This window comes from Natrix helvetica (genome assembly GCF_964273705.1).
Source record: "Natrix helvetica genome assembly, chromosome: 6".
NCBI classification, from domain to species: domain Eukaryota; kingdom Metazoa; phylum Chordata; class Lepidosauria; order Squamata; family Natricidae; genus Natrix; species Natrix helvetica.
The window spans coordinates 34,912,950-34,926,854 of record NC_138553.1 but is presented as its reverse complement, the minus strand read 5'-3'; the positions used below and the strand labels follow the sequence as shown (position 1 = coordinate 34,926,854).

Here is a 13,905-nt window from a genome sequence, read left to right as displayed (position 1 = left end):
ACAAGATATGAAGGGGGGGCTGTGGCTCCACCTGGGGATGGAGGAAGGAGCAATATCGAAAAGGCTCAGGCCACAAAAATAAAAGTATTTGAAATATTTGTAATTGTTGATATACTAGAAAGTGACAAAGGAAAAATGATTGAACACAGGGTTGATACAATGTAGAATACGATTCTGTTTTTTGCTTATCTTTTATATCTTGTTTTTAATATTGTAAACATTGTGAGATTTGGAGGGATTTCTACCACCAGCGTGGGAGCTGCCAAAATTTTCTAAGCACCCCTTTACCTTTTCCCATAAATGTTTAAAAACCAATAAAAAAAATTTTTTTTAAAAAACAAGTGCTTCCCTCATCAGATTCCTAGACCATCGCACTCCCACCCCCGGACAGTCCAAGCTTTGGTACATCCCATGTATGGCTGCTGTCCCAACCACCTTTGGATAATGGGGCGTTGGTTTCTTACCTGATAAGCCCCTACTCTGGGCAGGTGGAGACAGCAGCCATCCCCACCCTTTCTCTGTGCAGGCCTAGTTCGCTGAGGGACGGTAATGCTGAACTATGCATTGAAGTATGCAGTGGAGTACCCCAAGGCTCTGTTTTAGGCCCAGTACTCTTCAACATCTTCATCAATGATTTGGATGAGGGAATAAATGGGGAACTCATCAAATTTGCAGATGATACCAAGCTGGCAGGAATAGCCAACACTCCAGAAGATAGGCTTAAGATACAGAAGGATCTTGACAAACTTGAACATTGGGCACTATCTAATAAAATGAAATTCAATGGTGAAAAGAGTAAGGTTCTACATTTAGGCAACAAAAACGGAATGCACAGGTACAGTATAGGTGATACCTTACTCAGTAGTAGTAACTGTGAAAGGGATCTTGGAGTCCTAGTGGACAACCATTTAAATATGAGCCAGCAGTGTGCAGCAGCTGCCAAAAAAGCCAACACAGTTCTAGGCTGCATCAACAGAGGGATAGAATCAAGATCACGTGAAGTGTTAATACCACTTTATAATGCCTTGGTAAGGCCACACTTGGAATACTGCATTCAGTTCTGGTCGCCACGATGTAAAAAAGATGTGGAGACTCTAGAAAGAGTGCAGAGAAGAGCAACAAAGATGATTAGGGGACTGGAGACTAAAACATATGAAGAACGGTTGCAGGAACTGGGTATGTTTAGCTTAAGAGAAAGAAGGACTAGGGGAGACATGATAGCATTATTCCAATATCTCAGAGGTTGCCACAAAGAAGAGGGAGTCAAACTATTCTCCAAAGCACCTGAGGGTAGAACAAGAAGCAATGGGTGGAAACTAATCAAGGAGAGAAGCAACTTAGAACTGAGGAGAAATTTCCTGACAGTGAGAACAATTAATCAGTGGAACAGCTTGCCTCCAGAAGTTGTGAATGCCCCAACACTGGAAGTCTTTAAGAAGATGTTGGATAGCTATTTGTCTGAAACGGTATAGGGTTTCCTGCCTAGGCAGGGGGTTGGACTAGAAGACCTCCAAGGTCCCTTCCAACTCTACTATTGTATTGTATTGTATTGTATTAACTCTACAGAACTGAGATATTGAGAGCAATCTAATAGAACAAGCAGTCTACTTATCTCCTTCGTCAAGAAAGCGGGAGGATGATCCTCAGAGGCTATGACGTTAATTTAGTAGACTCAGTCTTATTGGTTAACTGACTCAGTTAACCCATGCATGGTTGTTGTCTCCACCTGCCTAGAGAAGGGGCATATCAGATAAGAAACTAACTCCCCATTCTAGCTGAAGAATTCTGGAAGTTGAAGTCCACACATCTTAACATTGCCAAAGTTGAGAAGTACTGTCTCAGAAACTAGGACTTTCCCTGAATATGGGCAGCATTGTAAGCAAGATCTGTAACTAAGTTTACTGGGACATTTCTAGACTTGTACGGTGCATGCAGTTTCCCCAAATCTAGAGTTCAAATTTCAATAAATATTACAATTTCCTTTTTTTTCTCATTACAGAGCAGCCTCGTACTGAATCTGAGTGGGAAAACAGCTTCACTTTGAAAATGTTTCTTTTTCAGTTTGTTAATCTGAACAGTTCTACCTTTTATATAGCATTTTTCCTTGGAAGGTAAGATTAATTAATAGGATATCTGCATCTTTGTAGAATTATTGTTTGTTTTGAATTAAGTAGTAAAATATAGTATGTCCCTCAAAGTTCCTAAATGTAGATTAACTGTGATCACTAAAGGCACTTTTAGGGAGTCACATTAACATTGTGTATTTTTATCTGTAATACCACTTACATAAGAACATGCTATTCCCTTGTGGTTAAGCAATGTTACAGCAAGTGCAGAAGAACAGTAAGAAAGAGTAATGAAAAATAGAACATAGGAGAAATATTCCCACCCCCATTCACTATATCTCTCCTTAAAGTCTATCTTTCTTTCACTACGTCCATACATTAACTCATACATTGCCTTTTCTTATTTAAATTTCACAGCTTAGTTCGATCCAAAACCACTTTATCTATCTTCCTCTTACTATCAACCCATTCAATCTTCTCTGTGTGATTTAATAATTCATTCTCTACATAAAACCAAGCCCTTTCAACACATGTTGGGATGTATAGCACTGTCAAACATCAGCACAGGGAAACTTTTATGACATTTTCTATTATGTCATAACTATTTTAAGGTAGTTTTATGTCATAATGCCATAATTTATACCATAATTTATGTCAAAATTTACCAAATTTTAATTCCATATGAATCATGGATCCCAGATTTTGGACTCATTTTATAAGTTAGTCCATTTACCCGATTACGCTCTATAGCATTTTCCCATGGCACCCACCTTCCTACAGTCTGTACCACAATTGCTTGGCTCTCCACTCATGCTCTGTAGTGCCTGCCTCTGATACCCTCCCACATACTGTAGTCATCTCCTAAAGTACCCTCCCACTTGTCCTTAGCTCTCACCTGCCAACCTATTTTCCTGATTTCCCATCTTACCACATGACAGTCTATGCTTAATGACCCATGCGGTTTTTGAGTTATGGCAACAACTAGGATTACAAGGACTATGATTGCTAAATAATGTGTTCATGTGATGCTTTACAATGGCATCACTTAATGATGGAAATTCCAGTCCCACTTGCCATCATAACCCAGAGCTACCTATATTTGGGACAATATGTCACAAGCATAACTAAAGCCCAGTTTTATTCCAAGTGTGCTGAGGCTATTCTACATAAGATAAGATCTCTACCAGCAGTTTAAATGCTATGTTGCAAACTAACTCCACAAATATAGGTGAATGAAAAGACATATCTAGCTGTCTGAGTGAACCACTGCTTAAGTATGAGTCAGCAGTGGACTACAACTGTGAAGACCCTGTTGTCTTTTAATACATCAGTGTATCAAATAATCATTTGGAAGGTTCCACTTTTTTAATAAAATATTTTGGGGATGTTCACCAACACCTGAAAACTAATTTATCATTTGTTTGAAAGATTAGTATGTGTTTTATCACAAATATTTCGATATGGCTAAGCTGAAATAGTTATCTGTGGTATGAATCAAAACCAAGAACATAATTATTATTGTTAGCCAACATCTTGTTTTTACACAGTTAGGAAAAATAACTTTTATGTTTCATCCAGATCAGAGGTGTCAAACTCAAGGCCCGTGGGCTGGATCCGGCCCATGAGGTACTTAGATCTGGTCCGCAGTACTACCCTGGAAATAGCAAAGGATTGGCTTGTGGTGCCTCTGCCAGAAAAAAAACAGAGTTTGGGGGGGCCACGTGCAGCCTCCCAAGCTCTGTTTTCACTGGCAGAGGACTGCAGGAGGCCATCACAGCCAAAAACAGAGTCCAGGGGCGCGCGCACACACACACACACACACACCCTTTGAGTTCCATTTTCGCTGGCAGAGTGCTAGCAAAACAAACTACTCGCAAAAGTGGATCCCCCCAGCCCCACCTGGGCCACCACAGGTACCCCTGACATAAGTGATGTTGAGCTGGCCACGCCTACCTGGCCACACCCACCTAGCCCCCCGAGGTCAAACACAACCTGATGCAGCCCTCAGTGATATCGAGTTTGACACCCCTGATTTAGATTCTTATATAAACCACAAAAATATTTTTAAAAAGCAATTGGTACATTGTACATTAAAATACTAACATTAATGCAAATTAAATGCCCTTTTCCATGGAAAAATACAATTGTGCCTCTCGTCTTTGATCTTCTCCTCTTACATTCTTATTGTTTTGATCAAAAACGTACCTGCAAAGAGATGATGACCTCTCCTATATTGAAGGTTTACAGGTCACCCTGGTGCCTATCTCAGGCTGATAAACAGGTGGAGACTAGAAGAAGTAAGTGTTTTATATTAATATTGAAGCATATTGTACAAAGTTTCAACACATACATTCTTAGGGTTGAAATAAGTTATGCAAAAGTATCTGGAAGTCTATCATAATTTATAGTATCTAAAATATATCTAATGTACTAAAAATAATGTATGAAGTAATTAGTGCAATTTATTGGAAGTACCATATTTTTCGAACTATAAGACACAATGGATTGTAAGACGCACCAAGATTTTGAAGTGTTAAATTTTTAAAAACTGTTTTTGCCCTCCCCGGCCCCCAATAGCACTCTGCAGGCCTCCCAAATCCTCTACATGCCCCATTTTTTGTGAAAAACAGGACATGTAGAGAGTTTAGGAGGCCTGCAAAGTGCTCCTGGGGGCTTGGGAGGGCAACAACGCAACACATTGGGGGGGGGGGGTTGGGAGATGAAAAACAGGTGCATTTTTTGCAAAAACGGTGAATGCAGAGTGTTTGGGGGGCCTGTAGAGTGCTCCTGGGGGATAGGAGGGCAAAAGCGAGCAAAAACAGGCTCATTTTTTGCAAAGGAGGGCCCTTTTGTCCACAAAAGGGGGCATACAGAGAGTTTGGAAGACCTGCAGAGTGCTCCTGGGGGCTTAGGAGGGGAAAAAAACCCATTGTTGTGAAAAACAGGCCTGTTTTCACTCGTTTGTGCCCTCCCCAGCCTCCAAGAGCACTCTACAGGCCTCCCAAATCCTCTGCGCATCCATATTTGTGAAAAATGAGGTGTGCGAGGCAGGGTTTCGGGAGGCCAAGAATGCTGTATTCAGTGTATAAGACACACCGAGATTTTTACCCTCTGTTGGGGGGGAAGGTGCAGCTTATACTCCAAAAAATACGGTAATTGCTATTGAGTTAATATGGCTACTCCTATAAATACATATATACATATGGAATGGTAGTAAAAAAGATCCACCGTAGTTTAAATCCAATTATTATACACATTTGTTCAGAAAATAGTCTAGTTTAACTCCATTTGACTGACTGCTACTGTTCAAGCTTTTTCTTGCTTTGTATTGTCCATGGCAGATGTCAGTAAAGCTTACGTTTTGATCACTCCCAGACTGACCAGTCTGTAGACCTCATTGCCCATTCTGCAGAAATCATTTTCCTAGCAGGTGAAAATGTGTGCCTGCACAGCTAATCATTAATAGGTCTGGGAAGATTTTCATACTTTACAGCCAATTAGTCATACAGATAAAAACTGATGATTCCCCACTTCAATCCTTGTAGCTTTTGTTATTAATGCCAATGCAAGACATCACCTAAAACAGGTATTCCCAGGGTCCAAAGCTCCTGAAGCCTCCCTGAAGCCTTCGGAGGGCGAAAAACTGCCCAATGCACAAACCGAAAGTTTGGGATCGGACTTCCAGTTTGCCCGTTGGTTTGTTTTTTGCTCTAAGGAGACTTCAGGGAAGCCTCCTGAAGCCTCCGGAGGAGAAGAATGGCCCAATGGGCAACCCGGACGTCCGTTTCCAAAGTTCCGGTTTTCGTGTTGGACCATTTTTTGCCCTCTCCAGGCTGCTAGAAAGCTTCTGGAGCCTGGGAAGGGTGAAAAAAACGGACTTACTGGGCCCACCGGAACTCGGAAAATGGGCCATTTCCGGCCTGCGGGGGAGGCCGTTTTTGTCCTCCCTGGGCTCTAAGAAAGCCGTGCGCATATGTGTGGGGTAGCGGGGGTATGGAGATGTGCTTTTGGCACCCGAGGAAAAAAAGGTTCACTGCTCTATGGGTTATGAATTGCCCAACCTAGTATAAGCACTTACGGACAAATTTAAATAGCAGTTTGTAAATTCTTTCTCCATAAATCCATAAAAAGCAGTATGTAAATTCTTCCTCCAAGGTACAAGGAAGTGTTTGAAAGATGTACATAATATCGATACAATAAGGATACATACAAGGCTGAGTTCTGTGAAATATGTATTGCCAGTATTCCTCAGTATGAATGCTGGTGTTTCCTTCCAATAACCCAGTCAGCATGGCTTAAAATTCCCTTTGTTCCCTTGCTGCCTTCTTCTTCTGCAGTGCCACCCTAGTGGATGCCTTATTGATCTCTGTATGCAGATGGGTATTATAATGGTGCTAAAGCAAACTTGGAACAACTTCATGGAATTAGGCTACCCGTACGTATGTGCTTTTTAAAAATATACATATTAATGCCTGCTTATTGTAACATGTACAGAATCCTTGCTGACAAATACCTATTGGGCAGTGTAACCTGTTTATTCTGCTTTTGGAGATAACATTCTATTTGTTGTGAGGAGATGTCAGAATCCTTTATATCAGTGGTCCCCAACCTTTGAAGCATGGCAGCCCGGCTCTGAGGGGTGGGGGGGGGAGAGGGGAACCAGACCGCGCAAGTGGTGGGCCAGCGTGTGTGCAGCTCGACTCATGGTGGGCCAATGCAGATGCATATGCAGCCCGACTCACACGTGCAGTCCAGCCTGCAACTCATGCTCGTCAAATTGTGCATGCGCCAGCCCACAATTTGCACAGTCTAGTTGCAAATAGACTACAGCCCAGCGGTGGGTCACAGCCCTGGGATTGGGACCCCTGCTTTATATAAATTGGAATAGTAATAATGAAAGGTTTCTGTATTGCCAAATTACTTGTGTCATCCTCCTGGAGTTTCAAAATCATCTTCTCTTTTTCATTCCTTAATGTATAGGCCACACACTTCAGTTTATTTGCATGTTCAACATTATTTTGTTTAAGGGTGTTCAATTTTTTCTCTAATTATCTAAACACATAGACAATACATTTGGCTTAGAAGGTTTATCTTTGTAGGTGATATCCTTAATTCTTCTTTACTTTTAATTTCTTGTAAGATCTCCCAGATTTTTCCTGGGCTTTCTTTTTCAATTTGCTTGCATCCCATATTCTTTTTATCTCAATACCTTTGTTTAGGTTTTTGTCAAATAATTCTGTTAACTTCTCTTTGACATCTTTACTATTCACTCTTTCTGTAATAAAGTTTCATTAAGTATCCATCTAAAGTTTACTGATTTATTTCTTAAAGTCAATTCAACTGGATTGTGGTCAAAGAAAGCCTTTGAGGCCAGAGTAACTAATTTTTTTGCCTTTTTGCCTATTTTTCGCCTTCCCCAGGCTCCAGAGGCTTTATAGGGCGAAAAGAGCCTCCCCCGCCCCCCCCGGAGGCTTCAGGGAACGTCCCGAGGCTTCCCTGAAGCCTTCGGAACACTTAAAACCAACCTCCGAGCAACCCGGAAGTGACTTCCGGGTTGCTCGGATGGTCGTTTTAAGCACTCTGAAGGCTTCAGGGAAGCCTCGGGACGGTCCCTGAACAGGCACGAGACGTGCGTCTCCATCGCCCGGGCCCGGATCGCCTCCACTGCGCGGCAAGTTATAAAGCTCTCTCAAACTATACGCCCATGGCGTGGATATGTTCTTATTCCGTCCAGAGGAATTTTCAGCATCCCACCAGCCTTTTGATAGGCGCTAGGAGCCAAAGTGTCATCTTGCTGAGAAGAGATTCAGCTTCAGACATTCACAGCTATGTCCACCACAGCTGAACTTTGCATTTTTGGCAATCGGGTTATTAGTACATTAGTTATTCCAATTTTTATTTTATACTTTAAGGTGCTTATTTTAATTATGTTTTTGTTAGGTGGTTATTTTTATTGGGATTGTGTGAAAATGAGTACCTCTATTAAAAAAAAACCCAAATGTATGGCAAAAATGAAAACTTGAAATGTAAGTGATCTGAAAAATATATAAAAATAATATCCACATATGCAGGATAATTCAGAACTGGTGGACCAGACGAAGACTGCGACAAGAGTATGGTTCACAGCAAAAAACAACTTTACCACAATGGGAAAAAGACTACAACTTGCTGCCTTTGAATGCCTATGGACTCTTTGATGAATACCTCGAAATGAGTATAAACAATTCTTTCTTTGTTGCCTGATTCTGGTAGTGTTTATATATTATTACCCATGATCTGATATAATTTTTTAAAAAACAAAAACTTCCAGGAGAGTGTTGCATCCATGACTCTTAAGAGTAAATACTATGCCTTCTAGCACTTCCAACTATAGCATTGATAAAGAGGGGGTACTGAAAAAATAAACTGATTTAATCCAGAAACTTAGATTCTTTTAATTATTTTGGAGATGATAAACCATTGTATATTTTGATTTGTACCTTGCCATTTTAAGCAGCAATATTTAAGCCGCAGATTTACAGTCTGCAAATCTATAGGTATACTGTTTATTCTGGGGTAGACTGATTCCAATCTGTACAGAAAGAATATTTGCTCTTATGAATCTGCCATTGTTAGTATTTAATGTTGTGGTTTGCAAAAGAAATGTTTATTTCTATATAGAAATCATAAGCTTTGTATTTGTCCCTTATTCTGAATTTAATTTTTAGTGTACACTTTTCTTGGCCTTTGATCATACACAATATGTGTTAAATATAAGTGGCTAAATATGACATTCCTTCTCTCATTTTCCTTCTCAGTCCTCCAGTTTGGATTCACAACCATATTTGTAGCAGCTTTTCCACTTGCTCCACTTCTGGCTTTATTGAACAATATCATTGAAATACGTCTTGATGCATACAAATTTGTCACCCAGTGGAGGCGACCTTTAGCTTCTAAAGCAAAAGATATTGGTAAACAGAATATTTAATGGGCGTAAAGTGTTGTTGTGATAGCAAATTGAAGTTTAAATTTGTAATCTAAGATTATTTAGTCGTCTTCTGGGATGTTTTTGAGACTAACCTATCAGATCCTGTCTCATCCAAGAAGTGACAGGGTCCAATCTTACTTAGTTTGTTTCAAGATCTGCCAAGATCAACTGCTAGTGATTACTTGGACAATAAGTAGAGTCATAATCCGATTGTGCCAGCTCATTACTGGTATAAAGCCTTTTTTTAACAATATACACTATTCAAACATACATAAATCCTCCCAGCTACAATTTCCAGAAATATTGTTCAAGGAATAGCTTATTTCTGAGACAATTTTATTCGCTCATTTTCACATTAAAAAATAATAATCAAAAACCAATAAAGTATCAGGTAGCCAATAAAGTATCAGGTAGCTAATACCACAAGGTATTTCATACTTTGAAGAGACCATTTTTAATAAGCTTGCTATCTTGGACCTTGCCTTTTCAAATTCTCCCATACTTGTAGCATTAAATTATAGTGATGTGGAAAATGTTTGAGGCAAACAAAACAAGGGTAATTTCCACTTATTTCTATCCAAACCAAAACAAATATTTAGTTTATGTCTGGAATAGATAGTGTGTACCAGGCAGAAACTGGGAGGGTGAGGAGCCAAATGGGGATAGAGTGATGTCAAAGTGGAGGTGGCGAAAGAAAGATGTTGGAAAGGTAAGAAGATTGGCTGAAGCCATTCATTCATTTCATTCCTTTGATGCCACTTTCTATTAGCTTGTCTCTCAACTTTTCAGAGACTCTTCTCTCCCTACTTCCCCTTAACTGCTATCAATGTCCTTAGCTTCAAACTTTGTTATAAGGAAAGGAAAAGAAGACACTGAATAGATCAGAAGGCAGGCTAATGTACAGCCCATGGGAAGGACAAAGAAAAAATCTTACTCAGATTTTATCTTGGTTGAAATCCAAAACAACCAAGATGTTGCGTTTCAGTTCTGCCATACCACTTCCAGAATGTCCCAATAGAAATTCCAAAACAATATGTACATGCCCACTTCACAAAACACATTTTGTGTTTCAAGCTTCTTAAATAGCAGAGTTGTGCTACCATCATTATAGATCATAATTATAGTCCAATGTTAGAATATGATATACCAAGGTGGATCCCGTAAATCAGATTTCCTTCAGTGCTTTCCAGATTTGTTGAGTTGTAGATGTCAGATTCAGGGTGGCAAGCTTTTACTTTTAATACATTTATAGACACCATAGGAGAATAACCAACTTAGTCTATAGTAGCAAACATTAATAGGAGTCTGGGAGCACCTTTTCCAACTAGCACATTGCAAAAACCTATTAATAAGATTTATCAATGGATACTACCAAATTCTGATTTTTTAATTCATTTGAAAAAACATCTAATAGGGAAATCTTTGGTATTGACATTTTGTAGGCATGGGTCTGGTAGACCTATCTAGAACCAGACCATAAACAATGTTGATTAAAGTAGTGATGAATGCTACAATTTAGTTAATAATTTCAGAAGCTGAAACTGACATGCCTCTTCTTTTGCTAGGAATCTGGTATGGAATTCTTGAAGGCATTGGAATTCTTTCTGTCATCACAAATGCGTTTGTTATTGCTGTGACTTCAGATTTCATCCCACGGCTTGTTTATGCTTACAAATATGGACCATGTGCAGGTCAAGGAGAGGCCGGACAAAAGTAATTTTTTAAGAAATATGCTACAAAATAATCCAAATATCTTTTGCAGTTTCAATTTTAGAACCTCATAGCAATCTATGAGGTTCTAAAACAGACTTCATTCAGTTTTCCATAGGTAGGACTATGAACTTTTTCATGAGATATTTAAAGAGAAATATCATTGTTAAGCTTCTTTGCATCCAAATTATTCTGCTGCTTGATTCTACTGCAAAAATAATAATAATAATTTGAGGGAGACTAAATCACCAATAATGCAACCAACTTTTATCAGCTATTTATGGGAAAGCAGGCCACAAAGCTTTTTAGAAAGAACAAGTATTCTGGTGCCAATAACTAAACAAATATTTTGGTGATTGTCATATTAAAGATAACTGAACTTTTAAAAATATTAAATAATACCACCACATAAAACAATATGTTCCTCTGTGACCAATAAGTTCTATTATTTCTATTTTGATATTTCTTTTCTATGAAATAAATATCTCACTAATATATAGCCTTTTGAACGACCACAGATGGCATATCTATATGTCTGAATCAGAATAAGTTAGGCAGCATTTGTTTCATTAACCATTTAGATGTATTATATTTTGCATTCCTGCTATACAGAAAGCTATTTTGGAAATTTGAATTTTCTTATGAGTTAATATATTTGGATGTTATTGCAGCTTTGTCATAGAAGGATAAAAGACACAAAGTTATAATTTTGGGTATGCATTTCTGCTCATTCGTTAATGAGTCAAGGATTTGGCACCTAATTACAGACAGAGGAAAAGCCTACAGTATATTCTCTTGCTTTAATTTCTATTAAAAAATTCCCCTAAAACTGAGTATGAGGAGCTGAACTATTGATTAGCCTTTCTAGCAATGTATAGCTGCATTGCTTTTTCTGAGGAAATACATTTTGAAGCTGCATTATATGAAGTTTTTCATCTTAAGCTGCTAGTCTTAAAAAAAGTGGTGAGAACTGGAAGAAACAGCAGATTAAACAACCCATTTTATAAAAAAGTCAATAAAGTTATGTATTTAATCCATCATAGTGATCAGTAGAAAGTGCTTGAACTCCACTCCAGTTGTAGCTGTCAACTGATCACTGGCAAAAGATTGCCGTATCCGGGGGCTTTTTCAAAGCTGCCCTTCTTCCTATGATGGGCTCTCCAGAGGTTAAGTTGTTTGTATCCCATTTCAGTTCAGAAAGGGGCTTTATTAAGGGTGGAATGACATTTTTTTAAAAAAATCTTGGAAGTAATGAAGTCTCATGTAACTAATGATGTGATCATATGCTATATCTGAGGACAAATAAAGGTAATTCTAAGACACAGCAATTCTACAATATTGTCATTTGTTTATAATGACATTTCATTGTTATATGTTATTTTTTTCCTAGGATTAGTAAACTGATTTGAAGTTTAAAAAAATTCATACGTGTGTTGAGCCAATTGATGTTGAAAATGCCAATTTAATTTAATTAATTTAATTTAATTTTGTTAAGTTTGTTCTTCATTCCAACTGTGAAAAAAGTATCTTTTTCTTATAGTTCTTTGGCTCAGTATTAAAAATAAATTAACTAAAAATTGGTTAGTGACTAAAATAAAGTGTATTCATTTACTGAATTACTAACTAGAATCCCATGTGCAGTTCTCCATTGACTGGGATTTATTTTAAAATAATTTTATATAACGTGATTGCAGAACAAATATTTTAATTGAGAATCAGTATTTTTCTCTTGAAGTTATGAAACCCTAAGCCCTTTAAAAAACTGAACAATTTTGTGTTTTTTCCAGATAATAAAGTCCTCGGTGTATATTTATCTCAACATACAAATAACTAGACTAATGCTTTGGGAAAGATGTTTACTCTTATTTTCTCAATTATAAATGATCAGAAGCTTGGCAGATAATTTCTGTATTATTTTCATCAATCCAGAATTAAATCCAACAGCTCTTCCTAGGATGTTCATTGTTAGCAAATGATCTAAGTAACATGGACCTGAGTTTTTGTGAGTACTTATTACAGAATCTGGTGTAAGAAGGCTGACTTCTGAGTAAAATCATTCTTTCTTTCTAGGTGTATGGTTGGCTATGTTAACGCAAGTTTATCACTATTTCTGGTGTCTGATTTTGAACATCGTTCAGAGGCATCATCAAATGGAAGTGAGCTTTCTGATGCATCTTTAAAATATTGCAGGTAAGAAATATGTGTGAAAACGCTGCATATTTATCAGAATTTTTACTGCTTTACTATCATTATTTTTATTCAAAGCAGTATACATATTTTTTAAAAACAAATAACATTGACCTAAACACAGGTGTCAAACTTGCGGTGTCACATTGCTTTCATGTGATGTTTTGTGATGTTTTCCCCCTTCATGGAGCTGGAGTGGGCATGGCCCAGGTGTACACATCTATCCTGCGGGCCACCAGTTTGACAATCCTGACCTACAGCAATAGTAGCTACAAAAATCCATTTTCAGAAATACAAAGCTTTGAATGATTGCCCAAGTAAAATAAAAGCTTTTTATGCCATATGGAATCAAATCAGGGTTTTCCTGATTTTTAGGTCTTCATCACAATTTCCATCAGCAATATGGGATGGTAAAAATACTAATGTATCCAATGTAGTGCATATGAAGCAAAGGACTAAGATGCTGAATGAATACTATTTTATTATAGAAAAAGCTAGAACATTGTCCACTCACATCCACAGGGAGGGACAAACAGGCAAGGTAGCTGTAGCCTGATAAAAACCGATATACACTGAATCATATACAAACTGGTAGAGCCTCAATCATACCACAATCACCATCTTGCCTGTTCTGACATCCTCCCACAGATACGAGAGACATTAGTAGCTATGTAGACCATTGGTATCGCCTTTAAGATGTGACTTGTACAGGGAGTTAAGATTATGACTATTCATTCAGTGACTGTTCGAAGTTACATCGGCATTGAATAAGGGAGACCTAGGATAGGTCCTCAGAATTTCAGCTTTTGCAGTGTCCAGCTGGTCACATGAGCACAATTTCCAACATTCCCTGCTGGCTTCCTACAAGCAAAGACAATGGGTAAGCCAGCAGGAAGTCAGAAGTCACAATGTCAGCCTTACTAGGTAGACCCAACAAGAAACATAAGCTATTTCTACTTCATTGTAAAACTACCG

The 13,905-nt window shown here is 38.3% G+C and overlaps 1 protein-coding gene across 1 annotated transcript in view; it reads left to right on the top strand.

Annotated features, from left to right (window-relative positions):
• ANO4 (anoctamin 4) overlaps positions 1-13,905 on the top strand; it is a gene marked incomplete at its 5' end in the record, with an annotated part of 98,332 nt that overhangs the window by 77,590 nt on the left and 6,837 nt on the right. Inside the window, 7 exons of the mRNA XM_081958708.1 lie at positions 2,000-2,111; positions 4,306-4,363; positions 6,404-6,501; positions 8,138-8,280; positions 8,864-9,016; positions 10,599-10,746; positions 12,814-12,933. Of these exons, the coding sequence (XP_081814834.1) occupies positions 2,000-2,111; positions 4,306-4,363; positions 6,404-6,501; positions 8,138-8,280; positions 8,864-9,016; positions 10,599-10,746; positions 12,814-12,933 (832 nt within the window). The remainder of the gene's footprint in view (positions 1-1,999; positions 2,112-4,305; positions 4,364-6,403; positions 6,502-8,137; positions 8,281-8,863; positions 9,017-10,598; positions 10,747-12,813; positions 12,934-13,905) is intronic.